Below are 15411 nucleotides of genomic sequence, written 5' to 3'. Positions count from 1 at the left end.
GACTTCCCATCCTGGAGCAGTAGCACTGCGTGGACAGTGAGATTCTTATTTCCCCCAGAACCACTGGAAAGTGAATGGGAGTCAGGAGCCAATCACCCCTCCCAGTCCCTAGAAGCAGGGCCTCTCCTTCCCCCCGAACACATGCTGCCCTCCACCCGCTGAAGGAGATGCTGTTTCGGAAGCAGTTGGGGTGGTGTGGTGACATACCTGGGGTGAATTGTTAGGAAAGCTGTGTGGATGAGTGTTCCTGGTGTGCTTTCTTCTCACATTTTGTCCTGCACGAGAGCCATCCTTGTTGATTGCTGGAACAAAGACAGGCTACTTGCCTCAGAGGAGTAACTGCAGGAGGATTTCTGTTGCAAATGTGAGACTCTTATGGGGGCTGAGAGTGTCACTAGAAATACACAATATTTGACATTCCTGTTGCATTTGATGTCAATGAATTTCAAGTGTCTGTTTGATTTTTACGTAAACTAAATATTTCACACCTTCAGGGTGACTAATTTTAATTGAAGACTTGATATATAAATTTAATATAAATATAAAATGAAGCCATTTTTGAGACTTGCTAGCATAAAAAAGGCATAAAAATGGAGTGCAAAGCAGTTTTGTTTGTCGGTCCTCCCTGTGCTCTCCTATCACATTTGGCTGAACAGCTATACAGATTTTCCAGAAATAGGCACCTGGTATTATTTGGGACTAAGTGAGAAAGTTCATCCTGAAAAGAACATTTTTATAAAGCCAACTGCTAGAATAACTTTATTTTTATTCCATAGTGCTGTAAAATCTGCTGGTATTACATTTTTCACTTTAGTCTTTTTGTGTTTTCATCCTCTATTGTATTAAATTTTAGTATTTCATTGGAGCAAAGGGGTAAAACAACTGGGGGCATCTGTTGGTAAGATAGAATGACTTGTTACTTAAAATACCTAGATTTTATGATCAGCTGAAGGACACAAGCGAAGTATAGCTTTTTATATATATAAATATAATTAGCTAAACTGGTTTGGATAAAATAACCAGCCCAAGTAATGTACAGCATTTTTTTTTTTTTTTATACCATGGTCTTTTACATTTTCAAAGCAGTGTGGAAAAACCTTCCTTCCAACCTTGACATTCTATGATTCTATGAAATCAAATCTGAATCTTTTGTGGTTAATTGTATTTTGTTTTTTGTGTGCCTATGATTTGACTGGTTCCAAATTATCATTAGAAGCTTTGAAATAATATGAGACTGGTTTCATAGATACCTAATTTGTCTGAAACCAGGAAATTCTGTAAAGCTCATGAGAGCCTGACCTTATAAGTTATAAGCTTTGGACCCTGGGACGCTTATGCTCAGCTGTAACTCCAACTTTTTAGAAGATTTGTTCATTGCTATTTGTGAATCCAATGCCAGTGGTATCCTCAGTGGGTTGATTCTGTTTCCCCCCAATAACTATTAATAAAAAGCTGTCTTGATGTGTTATGCTTTTTTTCTTCTCCAGATAAGAAATGTGGAGACAAATCAATGCCTGGATAACATGGCAAGAAAGGAAAATGAAAAAGTTGGAATATTTAACTGTCATGGAATGGGTGGAAATCAGGTGACAAGATATTTTACAACTTTAAATTATTTCAGACATTACTCATCTGTCTATACATAATTTCCAGCACTTTCAATAATTAACTGTACAGACAATGGGCTGTTTAAAAAACCCTAATGTGAGAGGTGGCCTGCAAGATGAGTTAAGAGTACCTAAAAAGATTTGTTCGTCGAGTGCTTGCTCATGTTGATTCCATTCTAGGTGTGCGCACACCCACGTGTGTGTCTGTCTGAGATTTTTGCCTTATCGTACCCATAGGGCCAGCTGTGGCGCCTTGTGGAGTGCTGCGCTCATGCTGCAGTATATCAGACGCCACCAGCCTACGCCCTACCCTCTCAGTTCCTTCTTACCGACCATGGTGGTCAGTCGGAGCGCCTTTCTTGCTTACCAAGAGCTAGCAGTTATCTGCCATTCTGAACTTCATGCCTTAAGGCCATTGTATATAGTTTGCTTTGCTAGTCTTAAGTAGCTGTTAAGTGTTTGTTAGTAGTTAGGGTCCTAGCAGGGCTTTACCCCAGGTGGGGCATGCCCCGGTCTCCCAGGTTCAAGCCCTACTCGAACTGCAGCAAGCCTATGCCGGTGAGTGATCCCCACAGCAGCTGCCTTAACTGCCTGAGGGAGTCACATGAGGAGTGGTGCCAGATCTGCATAACTTTCAGCCCTGCATTCAGAAGGAGCGGGACATGTGCCTCAGGGCTCTCCTGATGGAGTCCGCCTTCCGCCTGGCTTTTGAGCCATCTAGGCAGGTCGCTCCACTGCCAGCACCCGACTCCATTCACCATCGCCAGTGCAAAAAGACCAAGAAGTGCTCCCTGGCACTGAGCAGGAAGGCCCAGTGGTCATCTATCAAGGGACCTGGGCCTGCCCACCAGATTGCTCCAAAACCACGCGATCGTGCCTCCCCGACTGGGTTGCCCAGCACCCCTAAACGTCCACCACCGACTTTTGGGAGTGGTATGGGACCTGCACTTCTGCCTGCCTCTTCGTCATCCCAGGCTCCCACGGTGCAGAGAGAACACAGGTCTCCATCTGCTCCAATGACGACCCTGATGCCACAGAACCCGGCAAAAGCTCCCCAAAAGAGCAAGCCCACCATTAAGACCTGACGGGAACAGTGCTGGTCACCGGACAGAAGGCATCCATCTTCACTGCTGCATCGGGAATCCCGGGGAAGATCCCAAACGCATCGCCGGTCGTCTAGGTGAGCTTCCAGATCCCCGCAGTGCTACTCTTCGGCACAGAGCTGATGTTCCCCATACTATTCCCAGCACCATTCACTTTCTCAATGGTTGTCCTCTAGGTGTCGGTCCGCACTGCAGTTACCATTCAGTTATGCTCGGGCAATGGCAATGGTAGCCACGACCAGCAAACAAACACAGGTGTCAACAGTTCCTCTCCGGTCGTGGGTTCCTCTGGTACGAAGGGCCAGTTCAGCCCATCTCCATAGTCTCATTGACATTACTGGGCACCAGAGCCTGCTCCCTCATTAGTGGCACTGCAATGGCAGCACGGCCAGTGGCCTATTGGAGCATGTGGGGCGTATCAGTTGTGACATGCCTCCTTAACCAGCACTCATTGGTGGCCTTGATGGAACATCGAGTGGCAGCCCCATCAGTACCAAAAGCCCACTCTGAGATCAGGGCGGAGAAACCTGTGCCCACCCCAAAGTCTCTTTCTCCAGCGGTGGTTGAGATTCCAGCACCTCCACCGGTGGTCCAGTCTTCTTCGTCATCCCCACACAAGGCAGTTGTGAGGCCTTCGAGAGCTACCTGCCGGATGACTTTAGGGAGCATCAAGGCTTTCTCTGGCATGTGGTCAAGCCCTTGGGGTTTAAGGTGCAAAAGATGGCGGAGCAGCACCCAGCCTGTGCATGAGGGAGCTGTCAAGATAGCCAGGTCTTTGAGGCAGACCACCTCTTCCATCCTGCCCACCTCAAAATGGGCTGAAAAAAAGTACTTTGTGCCGGCCAAAGGTTTCGAATACTTTTATGCCCGCCTGCCCCCAGGGTCTCTGGTTGTATCTGCAGCCAACAAAAAAGGCACCCTCTTCTCTCCCAGAAACAAAGATGCTAAGAAACTTGATTTATCTGGGAGAAAGATTTATTCTACCGCCAGCTTGCAATTTCGGGTGGTGATTCATCAGGTCCTGCTAGGCCAGTACAATTTTAATCTCTGGGACAGATTTAAAAAGTTCTAGGAATCTCTCCCTCGGGGTTTGGCCCAAGACTTTGACATTCTGGTGGAGGAGGGCATGGTGGAAGCAAGATGGTCCCTGCAAATGGCATGGGACACAGTGGATTTGGTGACAGGTGTGGTCACATTGACGGTGGTCATGCAACATAGTTTCTGGCTCCAGGCTGCAGGCCTCTCCCAGGATATGCAGGCCTCAATCCAGGACCTTCCCTTTGATGGAGCTGATCTGTTCTTGGACCAAACAGACGCCACACTGCACAGGTTGAAGGACACTAGGGCTACTCTTTGCTCGTTGGATATTCATACCCCACAATCAGCCAGGAAGCCCTTCCTACCACCGCTGCCACCTAGACCCTGGCAGCCTTGTCAGCGACCTGCAAGGAGAAGAGATGCTAGTTTTAGTTGTCGTCGCCTTTCTTCCTCCTGCTCACCAGCCTAGCCTGTGGCTGCTAAACATCAGGGGGCCGGAAGCAATCATTTTCGGGGTGCACCTGAGATCAACACCCTAATCAGTCAACCGGATCCTACCTGCCTTTTCCTCAACTGCCTTTCCCCCTACCACTCGACTTGGTCATGGGTTATGTTGGACCGCTGGGCCCTGGACATAGTGGTTTGGGGTATACTCTGCAGTTCTTGGCCACTCCTTCTTCCCAACCCCTTCCCCCCCATTTTCCTGTCCCTATTCAGTGACCCTTCTCGTTCAGGAGGTAGAGAAGCTCCTGCTTTTGGGGGCTGTGGAGGAGGTTTCTTGGACATGGAAGGAAAAGGATTCTGCTCTTGCTGCTTCCTAATCCTGAAGGCCAAAGGGGGCCTCAGACCCATCCTGGACCTGTGGGGCCTCAACAAGTCTCTCAAGAAGTTGAAGTTTCACATGGTCTCCCTGGCCTCCATCATCCCCTCCCTGGATCCAGGGGACTAGTATTCTGCTCTGGACTTAAGGACGCTTACTTGCATGTCTCCATATTCCCAAGCCACAGGCACTTCCTGCGTTTTACAGTGGTCGGGCATCACTTCCAGTTTATGATGTTACTACCCTTTGGCCTGTTTTCAGCCCCCAAGTTGTTCACAAAATGCATGGTGCTGGTAGTGGCTTACCTGAGATGATGGGGGAACGACTAGATCTTCCTGTATCTTGACGACTGGCTTATTAAGGGCAGGACTCCAGGGCAGGTCCAACAGAGCCCCAGCCTGGTGTGATTCATCTGCAACGGTCTGGGCCTGTTAATAAACACAGAAAAGTCCACATTAACGCCAGTTCAACACAAAGAGTTTATTGGAGCAGTTCTTGACTCCACGCAAGCTTCCTTCCGGAAGCGTGCTTCCAGGCCATGTCAGACTTGATTGCTCCCATGAAGAGCCATCCACTTACCACAGCCCACTCATGCCTGCAAATGAAGGGCCACATGGCCATGTGTACTTACATGGTCAACCTGCCCGTCTTCCTCTATGACCACTGCAGGCATGGCTGGTCTCGGACTATATCCTCAGCTTGCATGTCCTGGACCGGGTGGTCACAGTACCGAGCCACGTCCTCTTGTCCTTGGACTGGTGGCTGGATCCAGAGTCGGTGCTGCAGAGGGTTCCTTTCATGACCCCATCTCCGTCACTTAACCTGGTTTTGGACACGTCGGACCTGGGCTGGGGAGCCAGTCTGGGCGAGCTCAACACCGAGGGCTGCTGGCTACACAGCAGTCTGTCCCTTCATATCAACATCAGGGATCTCAAAGCAGTTCACCTGGTCTGCCAGGCGTTCTTGCCCCCACCTGAAGGGCAAGATGGTGCAAGTCCTGACGGACAGTACAGCTACAATGTACTACATCAACAGGCAGGGTGGAGCCAGGTCTTCAGCCCTTTGCCGGGAAACGCTTTGTCTCTGGGACTATTGTGTGACATACCATTCATCTGGTAGCCGCCCACCTGTCCGGATTCAAGAACGTCCTGGAAGATGCCTCAGCAGGACCTTCTCATTTCACCACAAATGGTCACTCCATCCAGAGGTGGCCAGCCTGATCTTCTGCAGTTTGGGACTCCCCAGGTGGACCTGTTTGTGTCCAGGCAGAACAGGAAGTGCCATATGTTCTGTTCTCTGCAGGGCATGAACAAGGCGACCCTGTCGACGCGTTCCTGATTCTGTGGATGGGAGCACTGATGTATGTCTTCCCACCAGTTCCACTAATCCACAGAGTCCTGCTCAAGGTAAAGCAAGACAAAGCAATGATCATCCTCATAGCCCTGGCGTGACCTCGTCAACACTGGTTTGGCATGTTGCTGAGTCTCTGGGCAGCCACCCTGCTGCAACCACCTCTTTGGCTGGATCTGCTGTCACAGAACCACAGCAACCTGCTGCACCTGAACCTGGAGTCGTTGCACTTGATGGCTTGGCTGCTGTGTTGCTGACTGCGGACGAACAGGGGTGTTCTACTGGTGTCCAGCTGGGCAGCAGAAAACCGTCCACGAGGGCTACATATGTGGCAAAGTGGAAGCGGTTCATGTGTTGGGCCTTGGACTGACATGTTTGAGCAAATGAGGCCCTGCTGCAGGATATACCAGACTATTTACTGCACCTTAAGCACCAGGGTCTATTGCTATCTTCAGTCAAGGTACACCTGGCAGCCATTTCCATGTTCCACTCTCTGCTTCAAGGCCTTTTGGTCTTTGCACACCTAGAATGGAATGAACATGAGCGACACATCTCAATGAACAACAGTTACAAAAGTAGGTCACCATTTCTTACCTTGTTGCACCTAGTAAGAGTCACATAGACCTGATTCAAAACCAGCTGTAGTCAATGGGTGTCTTTCCAGTGACTTCAGTGTACTTAAATGTCACCCACTCACATCTGGTAGGTAGGTGTCATCTAATTACTCCTGGGGGAATTCTGCACCACTGCACAATGCAGAATTCTCTGTTTCCCGCACAGAATTGGGGATGCAGAGCTACTGGCCACCACTAGGGACCATAGAACTCTGCAGAGTCCAGTGAGCAGAGCACTCGGCCTGACTGTGCAGTTTCCAGACCACTCTGCTTGATCCTCATTCTCTCGGGGATGAAAGAGGACCTGGGAGACCCAGCTCTGGCAAAGGGTGAGGAAATGCAGGGCTGCACCACACTATGCCCACTGGCAGAACAGTAAAGAAGTTGTTGTGGGGGGAGGGAGTAAAGGTTCTGGGGGTTCTGGTGTCTGGGCTAAGGGTGCCCCAGGGCTGGACTCTGCAGGGAGGTTGGTGGTGGTGTCTGGGCCAGGGAGTGCCCTGGGGAGGTGAGGGGTGCTGGTATCTGGGCTCTGGGTGTGCCCACTGCTGGGCTCTGGGCTGTGAGGTGTACACCGTGACTAGGATTTGGCCTGCGGGGTTCCCTGTGGCTGGGCTCTGGGGGGATGGGAGTTCAAGGGGGTTGGGCTCTGGGGCCCCACACAGCCCCCTCCAGCGCCCTCCAACTTGAACTGAGTTGGCATCAGGATTTCTTTAACTCTGTATTTCTGGGGAAATCTTTTATGCTGTTTTCTCTATTATTGTTCACATACTTGTTGACAGGCATTGTATTGTGTTTTTTGACAAAATATGCAGAATTTTAGAATATTGTGCGGATAATTTTCAAATATTGTGTGCAGAATTTTTAATTTTTTGGCACAGAATTCCCCCAGGGGTAATCTATGCAGTAGACATCCTGTAGGATCCCTTGAAGTGCCTTCCCACAGATTCTCTCTAGTTGATTTGTCACTCTTGCAAATTCAGACAGAAAAATGCTATTGAGTTTATAGTTTTCATGTTTACTTTTGTGATTCTCCACTCAGGACTATATTTTATATCTATTTCTTTCTATAATTTTATTATTTTATTTGAGGCTCTGCATTGCTGGTTGCCACCCTGCCAAAATTCCCCATTTCTAGGGAGCACATCCTATTTTACTATTTGGGAAGTTTTTTATCTGAAAAACTGTCCTATTATTGACATAGTGTTTATACTTGTCTCCTAAAAAAAAAAAAAAAAAAATTGAAGACATTTTTAAGTTTAGTATAAGTGAAGTGGTATGTGAACCTGCTGTTTTCTCTGTGGAACCCAGTAGATGAACACTGTTATTTTTCTACAAAGGTTTTCTCATACACTGCCAACAAAGAAATTCGAACAGATGATTTATGCTTGGATGTTTCCAAACTTAACGGCCCAGTCACAATGCTCAAGTGCCACCACCTAAAAGGCAATCAACTTTGGGAATACGATCCAATGGTAAGTCTTTGTGATGCTGAAATAAGGCTTTCACTTAATTTCTTGTATACATTTTTATATAACTTATGATAAACAGTATATTGCTGTTACTAAGGGCTATTGTATGTTGGTCAGAACAGGGCACTGTGAGTCAGGATTGTATTTCTAGGTGTCATCAATTCTCTGTTAACTCGGGCAAGTCACTATGCTTCTGTTTATCTTCCTCAAAAACAATTATAATTTCACAGTACTGAGTCTTCATGTTTGGAAACTGCTTCAAGATCCTCTGATGAAAGGTGTTGGCAAGACCAGAGAGGGAAAATTACACTGGCACAAGGGCTGGAATTTTCTGTTTTTCGTCCTGGACCAATAAAAATAAAACCAACATTAAAGGCCTTGTGATATCTTGCCTCTGCCAATGTTAAAAACAAATATTTTTATTATTATTATTAAAGTGGGATTACTGAATTTTGAATAGTGTAAATCTTTCATTTCTAACCCTGGCATGTTGAGATATAGGACTTTCAAATATCATTGCTGTCATATCTGTCTTCTCATTTGAATGTCAAAGCTATTTTTTAAATCATATATTGAAATGATAGCGCTAGAAACTAATTACTTACACCATTTGAAAGCTTTCATGTAATATAAATCAGTAATCTCTAACTTCAACAGTTTGTCAAATATCAGCTTCTAAAATCATGTTACAGTTAAATGTTAGGATAGGAGTCGTATTATGTAATTTTTTTAATGCCCCATTTTCTGACCAGTGGAGCAGTGAATACAGACAAAAACCTCTTAATTTGAAAACTTTTAAGATCAGCTTCTTTACTGATGACAGTTAGATAATTCCTATTAAGGAAAATCTTGACCCAGCAACTTACTAATATTCTTTGAGGAGGATAAAGTGGATAAAGGAGGACCAATAGATACCCTATTTGGACTTTCAAAAAGCCATTGATAAAGATGCCTCATGAGATATTGAGGTAACTTAGTAGTTATAGCTGAGAGGCTAAAGGGCTGATGATAAATAGGAATAAATGAGTTATCTCTAAGAAGAAAGATTAATGTTATGATTGTTCAAAGGGTCTCTGCCAATACTCATCATGTTTGTTATTGATCTATATATTGAAGAATGAGGTGGCAAAATTTCTGGTTGACAAAATATAGGTCAGTCAAATCTAGACAATTCAGTAATACAGGCAGATGGAATTAAATGTAGACAACTGACAGGAAATGCACATGCAAGTGGAAGGAACAATTTTGAACTATTTAGACACATTTAAAGGTTCATGAAGCGATTGTCTGTCTATGCAGATTCCATTCTTAGTGAGCATGTAACCGAGATCTGATTCTTTTGAATAATAAAACCTCTCAGTGCTGCAAGATGTCATTGATGTTTAGTACAATTTGAAAAAGAATGGGTAGACATCAATAATAAGAATATTATTTGCACTTATAGTAGCTGCAAGAGTGGTGGCCCTTTGGACATAAGATGCTGTCCGTTTGCTGGATCAGAAAGAAGGCATTGTGTCAGTTCAGGCTCATCCTTTTATATCAGAAGCTCGCTCTTTGTCTTCCTAGTCTGTGGAACCCTGTTTCAGCAAGTATATGTGACCTTCCCCACAGAGTGGTACCTCTCTGGAAGTATTTACAGTGTGATTCACCATGATCACCCCCATTGTTTTTAGTTCCTGAAGGAGCTGTGGTAACCCGCCCCAATGAAGGAAAACACGATCATACTTACAGTCCTTGACCCACAGTGATACATAAATTTAATAGTATATGTTTCCCCCAAAGATACTGTCTGAGGTAGCAATATCTATCACATTTCCCCCATAAAGCAGAGGATATACCTAGGGTGCCCAACTGGCATCCTTGGGGAACCCATGACTTACTCTCTGGATTGTGTTTCATTACAATGTCTATCGCAAATATATTTCTAGAAACTTGAGATTGAGTGTGTAGGACATAAAATTCAGCCAGAAGCCTAGATCTGGAATCATTCCTTGATATAAATTGCTAAAGATTCAACCAATAGAACTATATTACAGTTTTGGGATTAAAAAAATTAATTGAAACTCTTAAATTTCTTTTCAGTGCTACAAAACAAAGGTGTTAAATAGAGCAAGAAGAGTTGGCAATAACTTATCTTTAAAACTGTTCATTCTTTTCTAGCATAGCTATATTTCCTGCTTAAAAAGTGTTGGTTAGTAATGTTATCACACAATAGTTCCTCAGAAACTGAGTCTTTTCAACCCTTCTCCCCTCAGTTCAGTTTTTGCTTCCAGGTGTTTTTTCAGTGTCTCTTTGGGTGGGGAAGCAGAGGAGAACCTCGATGATATTACTCCCCTGCCTTATATAGCCCTTGTGTAAGGTAGGAACCCTTTGTCTTCTAGTGGAAAACCACTGGCATTGCAAAAGGGGAAGAGGGGTATCCAGTACCAGGTGACTCAGACCCATGTCTCTGCATGGCTATGGCAGCCATTGCTCCTAGGCTGTCTCCAGTGCCCACAGGAAGACCAAACCCTTTTACAGTCCATTGTCTCTGCTAATGGCCCATTAGCCCTGTCTGGCTTTTCCATTGTTGTACCTGAAGGGCTGCTTGAGGGTGATATCATACAGAAATGATACAGGCATACAAATTAGATAATCACATTCAGTAAATCATAACCTTTCCAATGATCTCACATGAGCCATCTTGCATAAAGTATATCTCAGTTATGTCATATTCCTATTATAAGCATATTTTTATAAAGACTATGGAGTGAAACGTGTCAGATGGATTTGCCTGGCACGGTGACCTTTGTTAATTAGCAGGTGGTGTATAACTCTCAGATCTTTCCAGGGAAGCTTTTGTCTGGCCAAGAAGTCATAAAGACAAGTCAGAGAGCCTGTAGTAAGGACTTCTTTTCCAAACAGCTGAGTTGTTTTGTACTGTTTTTCCTTATACTTGCATTGTATAAGAAGCATCTGGTCTGGGACATTAGATGTCCCAGAAAGGACCTTGTGGTTTATTTTGTTCTGTTAAAAGCCTATTCGGTGATTCAGTCACAACAGCACAGACCTTAGGTGCCTCCTCTCTTTTTTGTTTTTATCACTGCATCACTTGATTGGTTTGCACACTCTAGATGTCCCTCTTCTATTTCTCCACTTTGATTCCTGCCTCCCTCTGTGGAGCACATAGGAAGGTACCCTTCACGGTTGCATCTGGGCAGCATTTTATGAGGAAAACATGAAATAACAAAATAAGGCCAAGAGGAGAAAAACACCTCAGTAGTGCCTCATAGTACCTGTGAGGCCATGAAGTGTTTTTTGCTCTCACTTTGAGAAACCTTCACTATTTCAATGAAGACAGCAGTTGAAACAGTTCATGTGGCTTCAGCAGACAAAAAACAGCCTCTCTTTTTGCATAGACATGAGAGAAGCTCACTCACATGGACAAAGGCACTCCCTGAAGCACATTTAGGCTGGGGAAAGGAGATTTTCTAGGATGTAAAGGGATTCATTGATAAACTCACCTTTCCTGTGGCCCCTGAAGTGGTAGAATGGTTTAAGTATTTTCCTGGAGGCATTTAATGGATAACCTGCTAGACTACCCACTCTATACCTCTTAATAAGGCCATTTACATCTCTGTGAGGTACCAGCACCACCTGTTTCCTGACCTTATCCTCTCATTCGCTTTGAGGAATGACCCAACCCCCGGTGGCTCCATTGCAGTACATGAGGGGGAAAGAGGGCAAAAGGAAACCTATGGGGTATATAGAAGGGCTCAGATCACTCTAAGGAAAAATGCAACCATAAATAGTGTTACAGAACCAGAAGAATTAAAACCAAACCTGATTTTAACTAAAGCTTTTTTCTTTAATATTGATCTGCTTCAGCTCACTACCTGAAGGTGGTATTTTTCATTTTAATATATTCTAGGCCCCAATATAATCTGGTAGCAGTAACTGACTCTCCCTGATTTTTGCTGCATGTGTGAGGATCTCATGACTCTGAACCATTAAAACTAGCAGTGGCACAAATCAGAAATGTAAATGGATGCAAGTAACTCAGCCTTTTAAAGCAGCAAAGAATCCTGTGGCACCTTATAGACTAACAGACGTTTTGGAGCATGAGCTTTCGTGGGTGAATACCCACTTCCTCAGATGTGCAAGTGGGTATTCACCCACGAAAGCTCATGCTCCAAAACGTCTGTTAGTCTATAAGGTGCCACAGGATTCTTTGCTGCTTTTACAGATCCAGACTAACACGGCTACCCTCTGATACTTGACAGCCTTTTAAAGGGAACTGTGCTGGGCATTTGTGGTAGATGCAACAATCCACAGGTTTTGCAACTTTTTACAGGGAGTATTTTATGTGAGTATTGAGAATTGTGTGCATCTGAAAGAAAATTACATGTGTACCTAGTGTACTGTTGCAAGCTCCACCAGTCCAGTCATAAGTGCCTATTGCAACAGTGCAATTCTCTGGTGCAATAATGGACTTAAGTTTCATTACATGTAAGTGTGGGAAAGTACTATGTGTTAGTACTGTGTCAATCAACTGCAATAAACACTCAGTTGACACAAAACTAACATGATTACTGACAGACACATTCAGCCACAGTTAAATTTTGTATTGTAGATCAGGCCTCAGAGTGACACAAACTTCACCCCAAGATGGGGCAAACTTGTTTTCCCATACAGTTTGTGCCTCTCTCACTCCTCCATATACCTAACTCCCAGAATATCTCCTGTCCGGTATAGGCAGGCAATCATCTTTCTCAGTCTCTGGCTCCCCAGTGCAGATAAACCCATTTTCATTAACCCTCCGCCTGGATCCAGTGCTGGTGACTGGGTGGTGCTTTTGGATGGTATTCTGTTGGGTGATTGATGGATTAACCACCAGTAAGAGCCTAGCTGCTCTACTTCTGTCTCTGCATATGGCCTACCTCACTCTTCTGCAGACTTCAAGAAAATAGAGGAAACCCACCAAAAACACAACCCATATACCAACCCATATACCAGACATTGTGTTTCTTTCTTCATCCCAAGCACCTTGGCCCGGTCTACGCAAGTGCTAAGGACCTTGTTATATCTAGAGATGGCCAAAACTCAGGTAATCTGGTAATCTGGTTCATGAGAAGTTTCGATATTTCAAAATTAGATTTCTGTCCGAATTGGAACAAACCAAATGAAACTGACAAGATTGTAAATTTCAAACAGCAGCTGTCAGAGCTCCCAGAATCTGCGGCTCCAGAACAGATCTGCCAGGTGGACTGCTTAAGGGCAGGGAACCCCATGTCTTCCAGACTCCCATGCCAGTTAGCTCTCAGGACTGCCTGTTGTGAAGTAGAGCAGCATGAGGAGCCGTGTGCCAAGGCAGACCACATGGTGAGGCTCCCCTAGAACCCCTGGAAGCCCAGGTTTCCGTACTATAGAGCCAGGAGCCTAGACTCTGAGAGCCCTGGCTACAGCCAGTTCTCCCAAGGTGTTCAGGATTTCCTGACTTCATGGCAGGGCTGCCTTGGAGTCGTGGATCCTGGAAGCCTGGGTTCCTTGACACCAGAGTAGTCCACGTGGTGGGGCTCTTCAGCAGTCCACCAGACAAGTTAGCAGGGAAACAAGCAGGAATCTTACCTGTGATTCGGCAAAAGTTTGTCAAACCCAACTTTCTTTTGCAACAATCAGCATTTTCCAACTAAACTGTTTCATTGGTGTATTTCCAACTAGCTCTAGTTAAATCCTTTTTATATATAGCAGCCTACTCATATTAAATTTGTTTCTTCATGTAATAGGAGTTGAAAACATGTCCAGTATTTACTTAGTTGGAATTTGTTCAAATTGTATAAAAAATGGTGTCTGTCTTCATCTCTATGCTATCAATAATTACCATTTTTCATTGTTATGAAGTGCTGATTCTTAACAGTGCTTACTTAAATCCAAGACGGATTTTGACAGTGACACAACATATAAAGCATATCCACCAAAGTTGTGCTTTTGTCATTGTACCTTATTCCAGCCACCTCAATGGGCATGTACTGCTAGCTTTTCAAAATTTGAATCTTGCGTTGTCTTCAATATATATATATACGCACAATAACATTGAATATCATTGTACTTTTATTATTTTATACAAAATATCTCTTAAGCTTATACATATTTTGAAAATGAAGATTTCAGCTTTTCAATTACTTAAAGCTCTTGTTTCATCCCTTAGTGTGTCATGAAGAATTGAACATTAAACTTATCACAGTCTTAGGACTGAATATTTCCTCTCCTAGTCTCAGGTCAAGTATCGTTTTGGGGAAATAAGAAAGAAATCTCACATAAGGATTTTTTTTTTCCCTTTTCAAAATGTTGTGTTAGAAGCTGCTTGGAATACTGAAAGTAGTCCTAGAGGAGATGGTATAGTGGGCAGTAAGTATGGGTGGTCATGGGCCTATGATAAATTGTGGAATCGCGTGGAAAATTAGAGGAGATGTATGATACCGCATGGATGTCACCATCCCATATGTGATTTATACATTGTAATGTAATACCAATTTTTTAATTATATTTTGCATTTTAATACTGTACATATCAGTATTAAAACATCCTTTAGTTTACTTGGCAAGATAACATAGACATGTTTTTTTCACCGTACTCATCACATTTTTTACACATTTTGAGAGAACTGTCACAACTTTAAAGATTTTTTTTGTAATTATTAAGATATTAATAACCTGTCCCTGCCAGGCAATGCAAGACTTGATTGGTCACTGGCACAAGGCCCAAGCTGATGTGGAAAGAGTTTTTTTTTCTGTCATAAAGCCTTTGTGTATTCTAAAACTAGCTGAATTTCAGACATCTTTCTAAAATTTTAAATGGTTGCTTTCATATTTTTGTTGCAGCTTAATCAAAAACATATTTTGCCCTGAGCCATCAATAGCTTGCGTATGAGATATTGTGTTCAAGCTGACTAATTCTTTAAGCCAAGCCACAAAACACCTTTGTTTAAAATTACTTTTCATTATATGAAAATGTTAAATGATTTTCTTCATTCATGAGGTCTGTATTTTTATACTATTAATTCTTATGTTGCATTTATCACTTTAAAAAAAAAACCCTGTAAAATATTTGTAAATTAGTTTTTCTTTAAAGTTCATGGCAAATACACTATACATTTTGGTGTGTTGTGATCATATGAACATGAGAATTCCATTACCAAATAAGTGATCTGTGCAGTTCAGTGTCCTACCTCCTGAGTGACGAATACCAGATGCTTCTGAGGAACATTCAAGAAACCCTGTAGCGGATGATTACAGAATAAGCTATTCATACAGGAAGTGCCTCTCTAACTCCCCCTCCCCCCATATATTCATGGTAGTATTAGAGTTTATATTCCTTAATATACTTTTATTTTTAATCTAATGTAACTGTGGATAGTCCACCAGCAGTTCT

At 43.8% G+C, this 15411-nt stretch overlaps 1 protein-coding gene and 1 long non-coding RNA gene across 6 annotated transcripts in view; both read left to right on the top strand.

Moving 5' to 3' along the window:
• The window catches only part of LOC127043770 (uncharacterized), a 421859-nt gene that overhangs the window by 193975 nt on the left and 212473 nt on the right, over window positions 1-15411 (top strand). The gene's annotated exons all lie outside the window — the stretch shown is intronic.
• GALNT1 (polypeptide N-acetylgalactosaminyltransferase 1) overlaps window positions 1-15411 on the top strand; it is a 206742-nt gene that overhangs the window by 182943 nt on the left and 8388 nt on the right. For all 5 annotated transcript variants that reach the window (XM_050937728.1, XM_050937730.1, XM_050937729.1 and 2 more), the window contains 2 exons: window positions 1488-1586; window positions 7870-8004. In XM_050937728.1, the coding sequence (XP_050793685.1) occupies window positions 1488-1586; window positions 7870-8004 (234 nt within the window). The remainder of the gene's footprint in view (window positions 1-1487; window positions 1587-7869; window positions 8005-15411) is intronic.

The sequence above is a fragment of the Gopherus flavomarginatus genome, chromosome 2 (assembly GCF_025201925.1).
Source record: "Gopherus flavomarginatus isolate rGopFla2 chromosome 2, rGopFla2.mat.asm, whole genome shotgun sequence".
In the NCBI taxonomy this organism is placed as follows: Eukaryota; Metazoa; Chordata; order Testudines; family Testudinidae; genus Gopherus; species Gopherus flavomarginatus.
The sequence above is the reverse complement of the archived record's forward strand: the minus strand, read 5'-3'. Positions and strand labels throughout refer to the sequence as shown.